Raw genomic sequence first — 22,217 nt, 5'->3', positions numbered from 1 at the left:
TTAATAATAATTATATTAATTAAGCTTTTTAATAATTGATTAAAATTAATTTTAAAAGTGCCATAGGCAATCATTTTATTGTTAAGTAATTTTTTTTCTTTTTTTTAATGATAATTTATGTGAAAACTCGGTAATAATTAATGATTTTTTTTTCTCAAGTATTGTGTGCGCACATATTGCGTGTTTGTGTGCATTTTTTTGTATATTATTAAGCTTGTATGTGTGCGTGTGAAAAAATAAATAATTAATAATAATAATAATGAAGAAGTATTTCAACGTTGCGCGAAAGATTAATTCATTGATTAATCTAACATATATATATATATACATATATATGAGATAAAAAGAAATTATTGCCTACGCGCATCGCACGCTGTTTTGTGCATATGTTAATAAATATATGTGTATATATATGTGTGTATATATATATGTATATAGATATATACATACATATACATATATATATGAAAATATATGATATGGTACAAAAAAAAAGAAATTAATTTAAAAAAATAATGATGAAAAATATACTAGAATGTTTAACGAAATTGATATATATATATAAATGAATTATGAATTTTTATTGAAATTTTTTGTTTTATTTACCTGAACTCTATTTTTTTATTTTTATAAAAATTAAACTGAGGTAAGAGACTCAGTACCTGATTAGGAAACTAGTACCCGGTTACTCATGTATTTGTACATATATATTTATTAAATTTGACTAAATATAGATATACAAATACGTGAGTAACCGGATACTAGGTCTTTTACCTTAGTGCAAATAATTTTTTTTATTAAAATTAATTAGCGAATAGAGATCGGAAACATCAAATGGAACATGAAGTTTTTTTTGAAATTTAAAAACTAAAACTTTGTGTTTTAAGAAATTATTAATAATTAATCCGTGGAGGATAAAGAAATTTTGATAAGAAATGATAACAGGCAACTAGTATATGTACACGGAGAAAATAGTCGTCTCAAAGCCTAGTAATTTTATTATGCTGTCGACCAAACTTGAAACAGGAATTCTTTAAGGGAAGCATCAAAAAATTTATTATGCTCATACAACAAATTATTGTGCTGAGTCATAATACTTACTACACGCGAGAAACTTGTCGATAAGCTTTAATAACAATTACTTTCATACATTATAATAATTGTGATGCGGCATAATAATTTTTAAAAGAGCATAACAAATTTTTGGATGCTTGCTTTCCTGTTTCAACTTTGGTCGACAGCATAATAAAAATTGCTAGGCTTCGAGCCAACGTTTTTCTCCGTGTATTTTTTATGAATAGTGACACTAATTTCATTACTCTTGGGAATGATTCTACACAATATTAAAATTTTTTGTCCATTATGATGCCTTTCAGTAAGAAACTCAAAAAGGCCTCGAGAAAATTTTTTTCGACTAGAGGATAGCGGATGAGGCTGCCTATTTATTTCTATCAGTAGTTCGTAGGTGTGCTCTGGTAAGGAGTAACTCCACACAATGTTATCATTTTATGTCTATTATCAGGCCTTTATTAGAAGAAACTCGAAAAAATCCCAACAAAATTATGATATTGAAGTTAGCCGACGTCTAATAATTTTTAGATTTTTTTTCCAAACGATAAATTATAAAAAAAAAAAATTTTTTTAATTGCACTTGTAGTTTTTTTAAGTTTCTACATGTGCTTATTTTTCTATTTTTTTTTTTTTTTCATTTCGAATTATGACCGCATCCGATGGGGAAAGATCAAGAAAAACGCTTCCGTGTATGATTTTCCTGACCAGTGGCTCGAAGATTTTTACCTATGGGGAAAATCTTTACAATACAAACGTTTTTTGTTCCTTATACTATCCTGTATTAGAATACTTGACAGTTCATATAAAAATTACTGTAATTTGAAATTTCAAAAGCTTCAATTGTTTAAATTTAAATGATCCTGAATTTAGCCGACGTCTAATAGTTTTTGGGTTTCTTTCAAAGTAATAAATTGTAAAAAAAAATATTTCAAATAATTGCACCCATAGTTTTTTAAATTTTCTACATGTGCATATTTTGGGATTTTTTTTCTTTTGTAATTAATCAATTAATTGAAAAAAATTCAAAACTTGTTAACTGTCTGCTAATTTAAGGATCGCAAATTTAATTATGCTACTATTTTAATGCACAACTCAAATGCAAAAGGTATGTACGAAAATTATCTCACTTCATAATCATTGCACCTCAATATTTAATTCGCGCTATTAACCAGCGCCGCAAATTTCTTTACCTCTGTCGGTAAAATAATTTTTCCTCAACTCTATACTTCAATATTCAAATTTAACTTATTCACATTCTCGTAAAGAAATTAATAAAAAATTTTCATTGACTAAGTAATTAACAAAAAAATATGAAATTCCAGTCTCATATATTTTTATTTTTTTAATTCATGAATAAATTAATTGATTGTATAATAATTAAATATACATGAATAGCTAATTAATAATAAATATACAAAAGCATTTAGATAGTAAGAGTGAAAGGAAACAGCTTTACTTAAAAGTATATTTATATATCATATATAATAAATATAAAAATATATGTAGAATGTTTAAGCAGCTTAATATTAAAGCTTTCATAAAAAATATAAATAAAAGGTCATTGTAATTTATATAAATATATACATTTATACATATATACATATATATATATATATACATTCATATATATATAAGTAGTCGACCCACTAAATTGTATTTGTCTCGTCATGTGTCTTGATCGCGTTTGGTAGTTGGCCAAAAAAAAAAATTTTTTACTTACTACCTCCACGTTCGCATGTACCTCACTCACTTCTATCTCTTTTACTCTTTTACTCATCTTTATCTCATATATATATACATATATATATATATATATATATATACGTATTAAAGTAGCCGGTTAACTCTTTTCGTACACTATATTCTTATATTAAATTTCTTGTTATTCACTTGCTGGCTGTCTGTCTGTTCACATGCCATTAAATATATATTTTTGATAAATTTATTATTAAATATATATGTATATATATATTGTAAACATATACATATTTATTATTAACAATTTTTTTAAAGTAATGTAAAAAAAAAAAAATTTCTGGGGAGAATGTCTATTATACGACCGAGGAATATATAAATAAGGGAAAATGGGTTGATTATAATTTTGAAAAAATTTTTAGTGAGTGATAAAAAAAATTTAGTTTTCCAAATCATTAAAAAATTCGATGAGTGTAAAATTGCGTCGAAGTAACCGGTATTCGATACGATACCAATACAGAGGTTTGTTAATTTTTTATATAGATATATATATGTACATATATGTATAAAGATATATAAAAGATATATAATTCCCGTTGGCCTCCAGTCGATCTTGTGTGTGCGTTCAGTTAATTTCGTATCGAATTATTTATTTATTTATTTATGTATATATATACATATTAATATATATACATATATATATTTACAAACTTTTGTTTATAAATTAGTCGATTAATTGAATAAAATAGGGATATCTATATATGTATATACATTTAACAGAGTTTTAATTAGATATTTTTTATGTTGGCTAAAGACCAAAAATTCTCCGCCACGTGTCTATTAAAAAATATATCAAGTGAGCGAGAACGGATTCTGTTATCAATACGATAATATTATTGTTATTAATAATTCGGTGGTTTAATCGTCACTCATTATTATTATTATTATTATTTTTTTTTTATTTTATTTTATTGGATTCATTTAGTGGAGGTAAAGTTTCTTATTTTTTAATCAAATTCAAGTGGGGGTGGGGGCAAGTGGAAAATTTTAAGTTTGTGATTTATTTAAATTGTGGTATTTATAAAAGGTTCCACGACCTCGTGGATATGTATATAAATTTTTTTTTTTTTTATTATTATTTTTTTTGCGGCTGCACTCTCCCGCCGAGTCTGCGCGATATTCATTCGCGCAAGTGACGCACGTGGTTACCACTGTGTCAACACACGTGCGTTATTCATACAAATTTTATGTTTATTGTTATTATTATTATTATTTTTAAATAATTCTATCAGATCTTTAATTGAGCGGCTGACAAAATATTTTTCTTTAAAAAAAAAATCTTTCTACAAAAAAATTTTTTTTCATGACAACTTATTGCTATTAATTTAAAAAAATATAAATATATATGAAGTAAACGACCTAATCCTCAATCAGGGATTAGTACTCGATAACTCTAGGTATTTGTATATCTATATTTATATATACGAATACATGGAGTGATTGAGTGCTAGTCCCTGAGCGGATATTAGGTCTTCTACTCTATATATATATATTTTTGAAATTATAATCATAAATTAATTTCTACTGAAAAAATTTGATTAAAATTTATAACACTTGATATATATGTATGAATATATGTGAAGTATTTTATTGTCTTTATTCAAACAAACCAAAATTTTTTCGTATATATATCCATATATATATATATGAATTAATTATCATATGAATCACTTGTGACTCAAAAAATTATTATTCCGGACGTAAGACTTCCGATGAAATTTTTTTCGACAGAAACCGAAAAAAAATTTATCTATACACTGTAAAAAATTTTGGACTCGGTGTAGTAAATGATGGTGTAAAAATTTTTGTGTGAAAATTACACCAAATATCGTGTTAAATTAAGGCGGTGCGAATTAGAAACTTTTACACCGTCAAGAGTTAAACAAAATAGAGTAGGACCTCGTTATAAGACTAGCTCGGGGCTGTAGAGGAAAAAATTTTTAGAATTGAGGTACCTCCACTGTTGTGTTAATCATTAATAATTAGAATTTTGTCGTTTTTTTCTGTTAATTAATCATGTGATACCACGAAATTTTAAATATTCTTTATGAAAATAAATTATTTAATCTACAATCTTTATGTATGTAAATTTTATCATGATACTGAAATTAGCCGACGTCTAATAATTTTTGGATTTTATTAAAAATGATAAATTTAAAAAATTAAATATTTTTAAAAATTGCACCTATAGTTTTTTAAATTTTCTACATGTGCATATTTTTAGTTTTTTTTTTTTGCAATAGATCTGTTGAAAAAAAAAATCCAAAGATTGTTAATTGTCTTTTAACTTCAGGGTTATCATTTTATCTCGATTTTAGTCGTAATTGTCGCTAGTCTTATAGCGAGGTTTCGGCACGAAACTTTTACTTTGTTGGTGGGGGAAGCGTTCCAAACGAGTTTTAACAAATTGAGGGGAATCTACTGTATATAGATAAAATAAATTTTATAACGAGTAACACGGAATGGTGTAAAAAAAGTAGATTACACCCGTTTGTTAAAATTACACGGATGGATAATTTACACCGTTATTTCACCGCGTAAAGTTCTCGGGGGCAATTTTTACACCAAAATTTATTACAGTCTACGGCCAAAAAACAAATTTCAAAGAGTCATATCACCAAAAAAACAAGATGATTGAATAACCTCATTGATATAAATATATCATGAATAAGTCATTTTGATTTATTTATAGTCGTTATATATTTTATTTAAATAATTATCATTTTTACGCGCGATATACTAGAAGCGAAATGTTAGTAAATAAATATGTGAAATAAAATAAAACAATTGTAAATACTAAAGTGAAATATTATTTTTTTTTTTTAATGAGATAAGAGTGAGTTTGAATGAACTTTGTACTGAACATATGCTCGGTGCTCTGATTTAATTATGTATTTTTCTCAATGAATTTTTTAAGTATCTTTCAAGAGAAATCAGTAAAACGTCACGATTTAAGATTTAAAGTCATTTATTTAAATCAATGGCTGATAGTCATTGGAAATGTATAGGACTATCCTAAGACCTTTGTTCTTATTCCTTTGTACATATATATATACTTTTTTCTTTGCCATTTTTTTATATTTTATTGATCTTATGATCTTATTATTAATCATTAGAGTTCAATAATCGCCAGTCAATAATTGAGTATTTATTTTTTTTATAAATAATTATTTTGAATAATACAAATTAGGGAGGGGGGTAATACTGTGGAGAAATTAATGAAAATAAATAAAAAATGCAGTGACGGAGATTCGAACTCACGAAATTAGATTTGAGTAAAATTGAGGTTTAAAAGTTATTTGAACTATTAGCGATACGGTAAAAATTAATGAGCACAATTTTGTAAGAAATTTAATTATCTATAAAAATTGTTCTTATTAATTCTTTTATAAATTTCATAATTAACGAGATATTTTAAAAATAAATATTGAACTTGTATTAAAAATCACTTGAGTCTTTTTAAGCGTTATTAGAACTTTTAAATTAAATTTATAGTCAAACTATCAAAGATACGCTGAAAATACTTCAGTTAAAATTTGTAGAGAATTTAATTCTTTATAAAAAAAGTCCTTAGTAAATTTTACGTAAACCCAAGAGCTTAGACGCCAGAGACAAAGGTTTAAATTTATTTGAAACCGCGTAAAAAATTACCGTGACAGTAACGGGTCTTTTGACTGAATATTTTTTCATTACTGCAACTAAAAAATTAAATAGCTGGTAATTTTAAAAGTTAACTCATATTTTACGCCAGTACCTAATCTCAGCATAAATATAAACAGACAAAATTTTACTATAAAGCTCAAATTTTACCATACAACTAAAATACAGAAACTAAATTTTTAGCCTCTTTGCTTCTTCTACTACACTGTGAAAAATTCCCAACAAATTTTACTATGGGTGCATAGTAACACCGGATTATAAGAAAACTGATTCAAAATTTACAAGTGTCCCATAATAAACGTATGCGTGTAGGCCACAATCGTGTAGTCTGCGCATACGTTTATTATGGGACACTTGTAAATTTTGAATCAGTTTTCTTATAATCCGGTGTTACTATGCACCCATAGTAAAATTTGTTGGGAATTTTTCACTGTATAAAATTTTATGTACCTGAAGATCGGAACGTTTTTCGCGGAACGAAAATAAGAATAAAGAAATGAAAAGTAAAAAATCTACTGGATCTAGATTTCGGAAATGTTTCACACGCCACTTGGAAATGACAGGCCACCCCCAACTACCCCGAAATTCGCCTTTAGACACAAATTTCATGAATTATTTTCATTTTCGTTGCCTGAAAAATGTTCCGATCTTCAGGTACATAAAATTTTCAACCCACCGCATAAATTTTTCCATGCAGCCGAAAAAATTATCCCTCAGCGAATCTTCCAACTCAAATATTTCCAAAGTTAAAAAAAATTTCAAAAATTCTTATCAGACCTTTTCAGTCGGCCTTCAAACAGCCAAAAAAATTTCCTAAAATCTCTCCCCAAAATTACAACCAGAGTCGCTCACTTTATATAAATCAAACAATTGAACCTAATCAAAAATTGTCTCTGCCTTCACTAAATTTTCCCACACAATCGGCAAATAATTCCACTGCTCAAAATTTCAAAATTCCCCCTCAAATCCCTAAATAAGCTCGTAATTTTTTATACAAACACCAATTGGCGCCAATTATCACAACACCGTAATATAAATTCCCCCCCCCCCATTAATAAGTCCATTTAATGAAAATATTTTCCAACTCCTACCTCGCGATTGTCAGTAAAAAAATAAATATTATTACAAATACAAAATCAATAAATAAATACATAATAATAATTATTATTATCATTATCATTTATTTTACTGCGTAAAAAAATTTCCACTTTAAACGTCATTAGTACAATTACTAATTAACAGTAATTTAATAAAATAAAAATTTAATTACAAACTAATAATAAAGATATCAAAGTACATACGCCTTATAAAAACTTAAAATTTATTGTCTTAATAAAATTCCCCAATTCTCTGATAACATTTTTTTCAATGTTTCACTCAAACAAAAGCACTTTGATGATAATTACCTGCTGTTGCTTCATGTAATGTCTTTATTATATTCCAAATAAATTTAAGTATTTAATTATATTTATTTTTTTGTAACAATTTCTCGCTATCTTACATAATTTAAGTGATAAAAAAAAATTGTACCGCTGTATCAAAGTCAAATAATAAGTGTTTGCTTTTTCGACTATTTAATTTAAAATAATCTTTTTTATTATTAAATAATCGGTATTATAAATCAGTAAGTAAATATGAGTTTTATATAAATAATGTATAATAGTTATATTTTATATAAATTTTTTATGTCACTTTTTTTTTATTTAACTAAACCTTAAAAAAAATTTTTTTTTTGGCTAATATTTAATTTTAATAAATTTTCTATATGTTTAGCTAGAGGAATAATATATGAGTATATATTATTGTAACATATCTAAACAGTACAATCTTTTTATGAGTGTAATTGTAGTGATGAAACAGTACGTCCCGAGACACGATTCAAGACGCAACAAATTCGGTTTCGGACGGGATACAATTGTTGATAAATAAAAAAATATATATATATATACATATATATAAGTATTAAGGCGAAAAGACGCAGTTGTATTTTTAGTTGTTACTTATTTTATTTATTTATTTATTTAAAATGTAAGTGATGTTTTATACAGTATTTATTTTTTTATATATTTTATATTTGAGATTCCCGGGTAATTTTGAAGTGAACGGAAATATATTTATATCGATATAAATAAATTTATACAAGTGTTTTAAATTATTCAGATTTTATAAAAATGACTTATATTTTTTTTTTTTGCGTCTACGGTTTTTTTTTATGTAATAATTATATTTTATTAAAAATAATAATATTTTTTTTTATATTTAAAGAGACAATTAAATAATAAAATTAAATGATCCTGAAGTTAACGGACAATTAAAAATTTTCGGATTTGTTTTTTAACAAATCGATTATAAAAAAAAAAAAAAATAAAAATATGCACATGTAGAAAATTAAAAAAATTAAAGGTGCAATTCTTTTAAATATTTTTTTTTTTATAATTTATTATTTAAAAAAAAATCCAAAAACTATAAGACGTCGGCTATTTTCAGTATCATTCAAATTTATGGATTTAATTTTGACAATTTAATAAAATTAATTTTTTTTCGATCTACTAGAGATTTTTGAAAAATTTGATACTATAATTTTCATATTTATTAGAATATTAGATGGATAAAAAATATCTGATTAAAATAAATAAAACTTTGACAACCGGAAATTTTATTAGAGTTATAGCGTAAGAAAAAAAATTTCCACGATTTTATTTAAATGAAATAAAATTATGTATAAATAAATGTAAAATTTTAATTTGAATACCGGTTTTTTTTATTCTCATGATTCACAGAAAATAAATTATACAAGCGATTGTATTTTATTAAAAATATAAATACAAATAATGATATGCACAGGGTGATTTAAATTGAAGGCCGTTAAAAGAGTTCGCGACACCAAGTCAAGGTCTCTGAAAAAAAATTTAAGCCGGTGCCCGTGGACAATAAAAAAATTCAGGGAGTAGTAAAAGTGACAGATAGAGTAATAGAATAATTCGGAAGTCAATCCCATGGGCTATAATAGATTTTGTCGGCAGTTATTACTATTATTATTATTATTATTATCAAAGCTAAAATGTAACTTGATTATATACTTGATCTTTAACACATTAAATTTTATTATTTACTCCTAACTCTTTAGACATTTAAATAGCTCCCAAGAATCATTCACATCTTTTACCGACTCTAATTTATGTCATTTAAATTCTTCAATTTAATTTTTTTTTACTATCATTCATTTAATCTAGATATTTCCTTACGAAGTCTCTAATAATAAAAAATAATAGTAGTACTAATAAATTTTGATATACTTGATTTTGAATTGAAATTGTGGCTGAACTATTGAACTTACGACCAAAGCCATAAGCAACTTTTTTGTAGAAAATTTAATTTCCTATAGAAATGTACTGATATATATTTCTCATATTTTCAATAGTTTACTCATAAATTAAGTTTATAGATACAAAAATATTTATGCAACTTTATCTTATTGATGAATTAGGAACTTTAAATTATAATTGCAAGTTTTCTATTAGATATACGATGAAATTGCATAGGAACAAATTTGTAGTAAATTTAATTTGCTACAAAAAAGTATTCTATGAATTTCTTTGTAAACTCAATATTTAACCAGTTATTTTAATTCAAAACACTTAAGTTCTAATTTGATTGATGAAAATAATAATAATATTAATAAATTTGATATACTTGATTTTGAATTGAAATTGTGGCTGAACTATTGAACTTACGACCAAAGTCATAAGAAACTTTTTTGTAGAGAATTTAATTTCCTATAAAAATGTACTGATATATATTTCTCATATTTTCAATAGTTTACTCATAAATTAAGTTTATAGATACAAAAATATTTATGCAACTTTATCTTATCGATGAATTAGAAACTTTAAATTGTAATTGCAAGTTTTCTATTAGAAATTCGATGAAAATGCATGGAAACAAATTTGTAGGAAATTTAATTTACCACAAAAAAGTAGTTTGTTAATTTCATTGTAAACTCAATATTTAACGAGTTATTTTAATTCAAAACACTTAAAGTCTAATTTAAAAAAAAAAAAAAATAAATAATAATAATTTCTATTTAAATAACAGATTTTTTTCCATTGAAAACATTTTATACTCCGATAACTTAACAAATAATTAATTAAACTCGCGATTTAATAATAAATATATTAATTACAAATGACTAATTACAGCAATATGATGAAATATATATATAAATTTTTTAATAAATAATGATAAGCAAGTACAGTTACCGCGTGACAAGATAAAAAATATTCGCCCGTTTATAATATAAATTATATTTTTATTTCTCTTTACTGTTAATTATTATCAATATTTAACGGACTTAATATTAATATAATTACATTCATATATATCCATATATAATGTTATTACAGTTTGATGCCCTTGTCGTGGCAGTGATCATACGACTATGGCCCCGTCATCAACAACAGAAAGCAAAAGTGACTGTTGTGAATCAACAAAACACCCACCGGAAAATCTTAAGAATGGTAACGGTAAAAATAACGAAGAAATTCAACTCGAGGATTGCAATGACACTGACAGTGAAGTAATTATTTATATATCAACTTTTTTTTTAATCAATGAAACTAATGGGTTTTTTTAATTTTATTCAAATAAATTTACTTATTAATAGGTGGAGGTGGATATGGTGGTACCACCAGATGGTGGATGGGGTTGGGTAATTGTTGCTGCATCATTCATGTGCAATGTTATTGTTGATGGTATAATATTTAGTTTTGGTACATTTTTAGACCCGATTGCTCAAGAATTTAAAGTATCAAAATCGAGAGTAGCATTTGCTAGTTCGTTACAAACTGGATTTTATTTAATGGCTGGTAAATTATTTTTTTATTTTATGGGTATATTTAAAAGAAGACAAAATTAAATAAAGTAAGAGAACCAGTACCCGATCACTCATGTATTTGTATATCTATATTTACTAAATTTTATTAAATATATTTATACAAATACATGGAGTAATCAGGTACTAGTTTCCTGATCGGGTGCTAGGTCTTTTACAGTGAAAAAAAAAAAAAAAAAAAAATGCAATGACGGGATTCGAACTTCGGAAGTAACATTAGTAATTTTTTTTTAATATGGCCATAACTTTTGAATGAATGAATATTTTTACATTCAATTTTTTGAATATTATCCCGGGTAAAAAATAAAACTCGATTTAACTCTAATTCGGTGTCGCTGATTTCAACACCCGTAATCGTTGAACATGGGTCATTAGCGGCTGTCGCTATTTAACCCTAAGAGTACACTGGGGGGTCATTTTGACCCCAGAATTTTTTTTATCCTGAAATATTTTTCAAGATAGGTTTGATTTTAATTAATTTTTACACCGTTAAAAATTAGTTAATTCAAAATAATGATAGTTGTATTCAAAAGAGCATTGTTTTACCTACAAAAAACGTCATGACGTGCATTCCGATAAAATGCATAGTTTTTGAGATATAACTCTTCAAAAGTGAAGTGGGGCCAATTTTACCCCGTGTGTACTCCGAAGGTCTGTTCGGAGGTGTGTACTCCGAGGGTTAACTGTTATTCTGTAAGGAAAAATCTGAATAAATTCGTAGGTATTTTTTGGACTTTTATGCGATAGAGTTGTTGCCAGCCCCGAAAATCCCATTTTCAATAAACATTTTCATCAAAATTCGGAGGCATGCAGGCTGTTTACCGTAGAATATTGGGACACCAACGACCCATGTTCAACCGATTAGGGTTAATAAAATCTCAACTTTTTCGACAAATTAAATTTTTGTCAACTTTCAGAGCTTTTTTCATTTTAGTTTAAACTTATTCGTATTTTTTTTATCGTAGTTTCAACTTATTTGTCTTTACTACGAGCCTGAATAAAGTTTTATTTTCCCCCGGGTAAACCAAGTCAATTTCAACTTGATTTCAATTTTTTCGTCTTAAATCATGACTGCGCTGTAAAAAAATCAGGAGTGAATTCGGAGTGATTACAGATTTAATTTAAATCCGCATTCACTCTGATTTGGAGTTTTAATATTAAAATAAACTCCCCTTCGGAGTAAATTTCACTCCGAGGGGATTAAATAAATAAATCGTAAAAAAAAGTCGAGTTTGTCTTGTGAAAAACGGCTCTAAATTTCGACTTGGTAAACTAAGACTGAGTCAAGTTTTATTTTTGACCCGGGTACTGTTGAGAAAAAGAAAAAATTGGCTAGATTTGAAATGTTTAAATAGGTTCCATGACAACTGATCCACGATAACTGATCCCCGACAAGTATCACACGATAATGGATTCCACAGACAACTGATCCTACTGACAAATTCATAAAGTAATTAATTATTAATTAATTACTATGACATGAGTAATTAAAATGAACTGTTGTAATTATAAAAAGTTAAATTATGTAAATTAGTTGTTGATAAAAATCAATTGTTGATGGGATCAGATGTCGGTGGGATCAATTTCTAGGGATCACTTGTCGTGGTATAAAATTGTTGGGATCAGCTGACGACAACCGTTTAAATATAAATAATAATAAAAATTTATATTACAGGACCATTTGTGTCGGCTTTAGCAAACAGATATGGATTTCGATCAGTAGCTATTGTCGGCAGTTTCATCAGTTGTTTGGCATTCGTATTATCGTACTTTAGTACATCGATCGAATTTCTTTATTTCTCTTATGGACTTATCGGTAATTTTCATTTCATCATTTTTAATCTACTTATATATAAGTATATTTAGTAATTTACTTTATCAAGACAATGTACTTGTGTTATAAATAATTGATCTCTTATAAAAGTATCTTATCATGTTTCTTTGACATTCCGATCTTATAAATAGATAAAAAAAAATAAATATTACAAAAAAAATTCAATATTATTTTTAAAATAAAATTGTAATCAGCTTAAGTTTAAATAACTCATTAAATATTGAGTTTACAAAAAAAATAAAAGAATCCTTTTTTTTAGCAAATTAAATTTTCTATAAATTTGTTTCTGTCTAATTTTGTCGTATCTCTAATAGAAAACTTGCAATTCCAATTTAAAGTGTCTAGTTCATCCATAACATGTAATTTCTCATCACATAAATATTTTTTTATCTTTAAACTTAAATTGTGACTAAACTATTAAAAATATGAGAAATATGTATTAATACATTTTGATAGAAAATTAAATTCTCTACAAAAAAGTTGCTTTGGACTTTGGTCGTAAGTTCAATAGTTTAGCCACAATTTTAAGTAAAAGTAACAAAAAATTTTTACTTTTAATTTTAGCCAGTTTTACTTTAAATAAATTTTTTTATTATTAAACTTTTAGGTGGAATAGGTGCAGGATTAATTTATGTACCAGCAGTAATAACAGCTGGATTTTATTTTGAGAGATGGAGAGCATTAGCAACCGGTATCGCGGTTTGTGGTTCCGGTATTGGAGCATTTATTCTTGCGCCTGTATCTCAAATTTTAGTTAAAAATTTTAATTGGCGGCAAGCCTTACTTATTCAATCTGGTTTGTCATACATAATATAAATTACAAACAATATATAAATATATAATTGAAAAATTTTTGAATAAATATAATTTGTTTTAGGAATGTTATTAAATTGCGCGATTTGCGGCGCAATGTTTCGGCCACTGAAACCCTCGCGAATAAAAGTTAAGAAGTCTGAAGTTAATCAAGAAAGAATTCGTGAAGAAGTTAAAAGCCCGCTGGTTAATGGGAAAAGTGTTTCTACTCATTCATTGAGAGGCAGCCAACATTTAGCGGTGGGTTGGATTTTTGGGACAAATAATAATGCTGAGTATCCTACTGCCGCTCAAGTCATCGCTAGTAATCCAAATATTGTCAAGTAAGTTCAATTTTTGAGTGAAATATTTATTTAATCACTACTACGTAGGCACTAATAATTAAATGCTAGAGATTTTCTTCAGAAATTTTGAATAGTCGCAAGAAAATGATTTTAAATATTTGAAAATTTTTAAATATTCCCGCGAAAAAATAATTTAAATCTACAAAGATCTGAATCCGTTTTTCTACTTGGGTCTGCAAAGATCTAGAAATATGCATTCTTTTGACCCTTGACGACCACATGGGGTCCCAAAATCCTAAAAAATTTTCAACTCCGAATTTCCGTATCTAATTTTCTAAATTTTGAACTCAAAATTTCTATTGAGATTCTAAACTCGAAATATCTCGATAACTATTGAGTTTAAAAAAAAATACAAGATACCTTTTTTGTAGAGAATTAAATGCTCTACAAAAAACATTTCTTATCATTTTTTTATAAGTCTCATATTTAACGAGATATCTTAAAAAATAACTATTCACATTCTATAAAAAATTACTTGACTCTTCGTAAGCTCTATCAGTCTTTTAAAATCGAATTTCCGATTAAACTATCAAAGATACGGTAAAATGATTTCAGTAACTTTTTTTACAGAATTTAATTTCCTATAAAAAAAGTCTCTATCGTTTTTTTCTTAAACCTAATAGTTCAGAGACTAGAGATACCAAAAGTTTTTTTAAAAAGACGTAAAATAAAATGTCTAAAAAAAAAATATTAGCTCATAAAATCTTTTTTTATGTCGTCACATATTTTAATATTCCCTCAAATCCTCTCACTATAAACAAAATAAATTCTTAATTTCACCTTCACTTTAATTTTTACTCATGAGTTTCCTTGATATAAAAATTTCTAAATAAAAAAAATGAAATAAATAAATAATTAATGATAATTATAATTAAAATATATAGATCAATCCACTCAGCACATAATATACTAGGATTGAATGGTGATTTACAGTTGAGTTCATCGGAAAAAAGATTGTCAGTGCCACTTTATTCAGATTTAGATGTAACAAAGAGTATTGAAATTAAAAAAGAAGAAGAAAATAATTTACTTGACGTGGGTGACCTAGAAAAACTTAATGGTCGATTATCTACAACAGTAAGTAATGATTTCTTTATACATATATATATATGACTATATGAAGAAATTTATTATCATTCAATAATATCAATACTGACAACAGATAATTGATAAATATCAAATCAATTATTATACCAGTATTTAATGTTGTCAAATAAAATTATTAATAGTACGATAAATTATTTAATGACCTAAAAAAAATTTTTTTTTTTCATTTCAATAAATATTTGATGAAAAATAATAATGTTGTATATTATTTATATTATGATTATGATTATGATTATGAAAAAATGTGTATGATATTTCAGTTACAAGTTCGTCGACACACAATAAGCGGTCGTCGTGATCATGGAAGTCAGTTATCATTAAAGAAAGCCGGAAGTAAACGTCATCAGCCAACCTCTAAAGATCCTCAACGACCGTTTTATCGTGATGACATTTTTTATGGCGGCTCGCTTGCACGATTACCGCATTATAAATCACAAGTAATTTTTTCTTTTTTTTTTTTATATTTTGGAATAAAATTGTTTTTAGTTTTAGAAAAATTTTTTTGGAAAAAATGACCGTGATAATCAAATTCGTGACCGAATTTGGCGTTATATGAGTACCAAGATCGATATATTTTGATAAAATAACGATTGATTAATTTATTTGCTAATTAATTATGTAAAATAAATTTTTTTTTACCATAGTGATGTGGGTACTCAAATGAGAGGGAATTTTATGACAAATTCAACTGTTGAAGTCAATTTTTAATTTTGTGAATAACTGAAAAAAATTAATTAATTAATTAATATTTTTTCATTTTGGAATAAAATAGTTTTTGGTTTTAGAAAAATTTTTTTGGAAAAAATGACCGTGATAATCGAATTCGTGACAAAATTTCGCGTAAAATGAGTACCAACATCGATATGTTTTGATAAAATGATGATTAATTAATTTATTTGGAAATTAATTATGTAAAATAGATTTTTTTTTATCATAGCGATGTGGGTACTCAAATGAGAGGAAATTTTCTGACAAATTCAACTGTTGAAGTCAATTTTAAATTTGATCAAAATTTAAACAAAAAAAAACTAATTAATTATTTTTTTTTTACAAAATTAATAAACTGATGTATAATTAAATTTTTAAGTTATCATCAGTGGGTTATCATATGTCTGTAACAAGATTACCAACAACAACAGATGTCGAGGAAGAAAAAAGTGGCCGATGTTATCTTTGTCCCGAGAGCGTATCACGTATTTTAGTGACGATGTTGGACATTCAACTACTAAAGAGTCCATCATTTTTTATTCTCGCGATCAGCGGTGGTCTAACAATGATGGGGTTCTTCGCACCATTCACTTATCTACCTGGTACTTAATAATAATACTCATTTTACTTGTTAGTAAACAAATAAATTGAACCTAATTAATGATGATTAATCTCAATGTGATACTAATAATAATAACGAACGATATGTCAAGGGGTTAGTTAAATTTTTTTTTTTTACCACCAACAGATCGTGGTATGTCTTATGGATTCGATAATGAAACTGCGACATTTTTGGTATCAACAATTGGCATCACAAACACGATTGGTCGTATTGTTTGTGGAACTTCGACAAGTTTGCCGGGTGTAGATGCACTTGTTGTTAATAACGTATTAATTAGTATTAGTGGTATCGCTACAATTATATCAGCATTATCACATTCTAAAGGATATCAATTTTTCTATGCTGCCGTCTATGGATCTAGTGTTTGTTAGTATTTTTTTTTTTTATTCATATTTTATTTTATTTAATTAACAACATCGTGTATATTATGAAAAAAAAGTACTGATCATCAGTTAATATTCACTTATAGTCAGTATTTTTCACTGATTCATATTAATTTAAATTTAACTCTACTAGTGTTATCAGTGAAAATCACTGTTTGTTTCCGTGAAATTGTAGCTGAGTTGCCAGTAAAATTCACTGATAACTGCAGTGAAACAAGAACGCTGATCTAATCAGTGAAATTAATTGCATAAAAAGTCTCAAGTATATCATTAATTCAATCAGTGGTATGTTCGGAATTTGCCACAAATTTCACTGATCGTCAGTATTTTTCACTGATTCATTTTATTTTTAATTCAACTTTACACTAGTGTGATCATTAAAAATCACTGTTTGTTTTCGTGAAATGGAAGCTAAGTTACCAGTAAAATTCACTGATAACTTCAGTGAAATAAAAACGCTGCTATAATCAGTGAAATTCACTGAATAAAAAGTCTTAAGTATATCATTGATTCAATCGGTGATATATTTGGAACTGTCAGCGAATTTCACTGATCGTCAGTATTTTTCACTGATTCGTTTAATCAATGCTTTAATTTAACTGATTTATTTTGGATCCTAATAATTTAACAGTAAGAATGAGCCACTGTCTTAATCGTTTTTATAACAGGCAGAGTATACGAAATTCGAAAATCGAAATTCAAATTATTCGAAAATCAAGAAGATTTTCAACAAATAGTTCGATTCGATTCAATAAGAAAAATTCATAAATTCGCTCTATTCGCACAGCCCTAGCAGAGTTTTAATTAATTCCAGCTATTAATTATAAAATTAAACTTTTTCTTATGAATTTATAATACTAAAGCTGTAGTTCTTAAAGATTTAAAAAATTAAAATAAACATTATTTTAATTTACTTTTCAGCCGCCTTTGCTGCACTAAGATCCATTCTTGTAGTCGAGCTCGTGGGATTAGAGAAACTTACGAATGCATTTGGACTATTGTTGCTATTTCAAGGGGTAGCTGCATTGATTGGTTCACCGCTCGCAGGTTTATATAAAACATTTACTTGTCTGATAATTAACAAAGGATATAACCAGATAACTATATAAATTCCCTAGGCTACGATATCTCTTTATTTTATTTTTTTTTTTTTTTTGAATAACTTTATTACTCTAATTTAGTAACCTGCAAAATTTGAATCGCGGCGCGCAGTAATCAAAATTATAAATTTCTAATAAAACATTTTTTTTTTTTTTTATCATCGCGGCTTTTTATTTTTAAATCTCCAACAAATATGTGATACTAGTATAAATATTTAACGTAAAAAAATTTAATAATTGCAGGTCCGTAAATAAAAAAAAAAAAATTTTTTTTTCAAATTTTGTATCACGTAAATTTCTTCCAAATTAAAAAAAATTTATTACTACCCGAGCCGAAATTTAAATCGTAGATTGAATGTACTAGACGTTGAAAACGTAAATTCAACCTTTGAAGACGTAAATAGCTGTAAAAACGTATTTTAGACGTAGTTAACGTACGAAAACATAAATAAGATATGCGTAATCGTAGATACAACCTTTTAAAACTTGCAATTAAAAAAATTAAACTATATCGGAAACATTTGATTGTCAAAAAAACATGTCTAGCAGTCAGAAGACGAGAAATAGAAATTTTCTCTTTTGGGTCTTACAGACTACTTAGTAGCTAGGAGACCAAGAATATAAATTCTCAACAGCTGTGGTATATTTTGGGCCTTGTGAGACAGTTCTGTACCGATGGGTAGTTTCTTATGCTCCATTGGGTCTTACAGACTATTTAGAAGCTGGGAAACATTTATTTAAAAATTTTCAGCGGCTTTTTAAAATCATTTTGAAGCCTTGCAAGAGATAACTCTAGACTCTATACTCTCTAAACTAACTCACGAGCTATCAGAAGATTTATCTCCTGCAAGGCTTAAAATATTTTTCAAAAGCTGATAACAATTTTTATTTCTCGTCTTTTGGCTACTAGGCATGTTTTTTTGACAATGGAATGTTTTCCATAAAGTTTAATTTTTTATTGCAAGTTTCGAAAGGTTGAATCTACGATTACGCAAATCTTATTTACGTTTTCGTACGTCAATTACGTCTAAAATACATTTTTACAGCTATTTACGTTTTCAAAGGTTGAATTTACGTTTTCAATGTCTAGTAAATGCAATCTACGATTTAAATTTCAACTCGGGTACGCGCGGTGATTAAAAATTTCAAAAATAACTGAATTTGATCAAAATCAAATTTAAAAAAAAAATAATTTTGTTTAGCTCAGAGCTTAAATAAATAAATAGAGATAAAAATTGACCGATAAGTTTAAAATAATTATTTAAAATTATTATTTCAGGAAAGCTAATGGAAGCTACTGGTAACTACGACGCGTCATTTTATTTATCAGGTACCTTAATACTCTTATCAGCAGTTATCTGTTATCCACTTAAGAGAATAAACGACTGGGAAAAGCAGCGTAACAATGCCAAATCAGATATTGAGAATTGTTGATTATATTTATATTTATAACAATTTAAATTACTAGGCAAGACTGCTCTATTGCTCTATTGCATTATTATTATTATTATTATTATTAATAAATTTATTAATATAGTCGTCATTAGAAGGTATTTTATATAATGTGCGTGATTTAAAGCACATGGAGTCAATATAATTGCATTTAATATTTAAATTTTACCGCCCAATTATTTTTTTGTTATAAATTTTATTGTAAATATTTTTTTTTGTTTATAAAAAAATATTTATATGTAATTACAGTGAATTGGGTCAATAGTTATTGAATTTAAAAATAAATATCCCAATTCATTTTATTGTAAATATATAAATATATATATATAAAAGTCTAGTGGAATATATATGACTTATGAAAATAAGTAACGAGTGGGCATTGAGTAAAGCATAATAATTACTCATCAAGTCTATTTATCGTTAATTATACACCGATTGCCATAATTATTTAATAGTTATTATTATTATCAAAAAAAAAAAAATATACATATATACATATAAATATACATGTTATGTTACTAGAATGAGTTAATAATTTTTGAGTAATTGAGATTTTAAAATAGTTTGTATGAATATTTGTAAATATTTAGTGATTAATAATACAAAAAAAAATGTTATTTTTCCAAAGAATTTCACGACTTTTCTTTTTTTTATTTTAATATCCAAGGCTTGGGTTTGGGTAAAAATTAATGAGATATTTTGAAAGGTGAGAAAATTCTGCATTAAATGAGTACCAACATCGATATATTTGGGTTTGATACTAATTAGGTCAATATGGTCATACTATAATTTGATGTAGGGGGGGGGGCTTAAATTTTAAATTAAATTTAAACGTTAAATTATTTTTTTTTAATGATATTCAAAGTAAATAGAAAACATTTTAAACTGCGGTTAAAAAAAAGATTTTATTTCTTGCGGGACAAATGGGGACCCTCTAAAAAAGGTGAAAAAAAATTCTGGATATTAAATAAATTTGATTAAATTAAATTTTCTTGTAAGTAATTTACATAAAGAAAAATTACATTTCACATAATTATTGGATGCAAGGGAAGATAAAAAATTTTGAATAGTTTTTATTATAAAACAAAAGTCGTTAACATTTTTCGACTGACACTTTAGATTTTTGAAAAAGTTTAATCGCCTACTTTAAGGGGTAACGGTAAACAATTTTTGATTCAATTTAATTCACGGACAAACACTAGAAACCTAAAATAGAGAGTCTTTAGCGTTTTTAAAAACTTTAACATAGGGCTAGAAATTTCGTATTTTAAAAAATTCTAATTCGTCTCCGAGAAAAATTGTTTTAAAATTCTCATTTACTCTACGAGTGCAACAAAGATAGTCCTGTTTATTTTTCTGAGTGTGAGAAAGAGGTCCGGTAGCGTATCCGCTTAAATTGGTAATTTTCTATTTGTTAATCACTATTTATTCAGTTTCAATTCCAAAAAAAAAATTTTTCAAAAAGCGATTATATATTGCTTAAAGTAATGGATTAAAAAATTATTAATAGTTAATTAAATTTCAAAATTTCAAAAATTGTAAACATTCTCAAGTTGATTATTGAAATACATCTGAAGTAATTTGACATTGGGTGTTCTTTTATTGCAAATTGATAAGAAAAAAAATCAATTGATTTAAAAATTTTTTTTCAAAAATCAAAATAATACTCAATTACATGTACAAGTGATTTTGGAATCTAAAGAAGCATTTAAAAAGAAATAATTTTTTTATAAAATTTTGGGGGTACCCTTTTTGCCCCTCTCCTTAAAAGTAGTGATGTGGGTACTCATTCTACTCGTCATCATGTATACTTTAATGCTACGACATTGATTTTGAAAACAATTTTTTTTTTTAATTTTGACATTGAACGTAAAATAAATTAAACCAAAAGCACTATTTATAGGTAATTTATTTAAGTGCAATTTTAGTAAGTTGAGATGAATAAAATTTTTTTACAAGAGAAAAAAAAAATAATGAGGTAAGAATAGATCTGTGTATATATACCTGGGCCAAGGTACGACTGCAGATACATTGCGACATAGTGCGAGTAGGGTGGCAAGGTAGATTCGTGGGACGCGGGGGTGGTGGGAGGCCATTGAACGTCAAGTTGTGAGCCAGAGAGGGTGGATTTGCCGGCGCACAAAGGGGTGAAATGCTCTGCGGCGCATGAGGAGAGAGAGATGCCCGTATATATACATGTATACGTATGAGATGTTTCTGCAGCATCCTGCCAGCTCTCTCTTATTCACGTGTAATTCTCTCACCCTCTACTCGGCCAATGGATAATATTCTCCTCCTCGCAGTCGGCTGTGTTCTATTCACCTAGAACTAGTCTAGTCGGCCCTACACGATTCTCTAGCTTCCTTCTGTACCTCAGTACAGTTGAGCCCAAAGCCGGGTTTACTACTCGACTTAATAATAAATCATTTTTAAATTTTACTAAACCCTTTTATTTTTTTACTTTAAATTTATAATTA

General features: G+C 26.7%; 1 protein-coding gene across 5 annotated transcripts; it reads left to right on the top strand.

Annotated features, from left to right (window-relative positions):
- The first annotated feature begins 2,991 nt into the window (after positions 1–2,991).
- Positions 2,992–20,572, top strand: LOC130673331 (monocarboxylate transporter 14-like). Of its 5 annotated transcripts, none has more exons than XM_057478305.1 (12): positions 2,992–3,288; positions 10,890–11,062; positions 11,150–11,351; positions 13,053–13,193; positions 13,819–14,007; positions 14,089–14,347; positions 15,253–15,445; positions 15,736–15,912; positions 16,563–16,785; positions 16,932–17,171; positions 18,110–18,235; positions 19,568–20,572. In XM_057478305.1, the coding sequence occupies exons 2-12, from the start codon at positions 10,925–10,927 to the stop codon at positions 19,720–19,722; spliced, it is 2,043 nt and encodes a 680-aa protein (XP_057334288.1). In that variant the 5' UTR covers positions 2,992–3,288; positions 10,890–10,924; the 3' UTR covers positions 19,723–20,572. The 5 variants fall into 5 exon arrangements, with proteins under 5 accessions (XP_057334288.1, XP_057334291.1, XP_057334289.1 ...); XM_057478308.1 differs by lacking the exon at positions 2,992–3,288 and adding an exon at positions 3,617–3,756; XM_057478306.1 differs by lacking the exon at positions 2,992–3,288 and adding an exon at positions 7,777–7,907.
- Positions 20,573–22,217: the final 1,645 nt, after the last annotated feature.

This window comes from Microplitis mediator, chromosome 8, assembly GCF_029852145.1.
Source record: "Microplitis mediator isolate UGA2020A chromosome 8, iyMicMedi2.1, whole genome shotgun sequence".
In the NCBI taxonomy this organism is placed as follows: Eukaryota; Metazoa; Arthropoda; class Insecta; order Hymenoptera; family Braconidae; genus Microplitis; species Microplitis mediator.
This window is presented reverse-complemented; position numbering and strand designations above follow the sequence as displayed.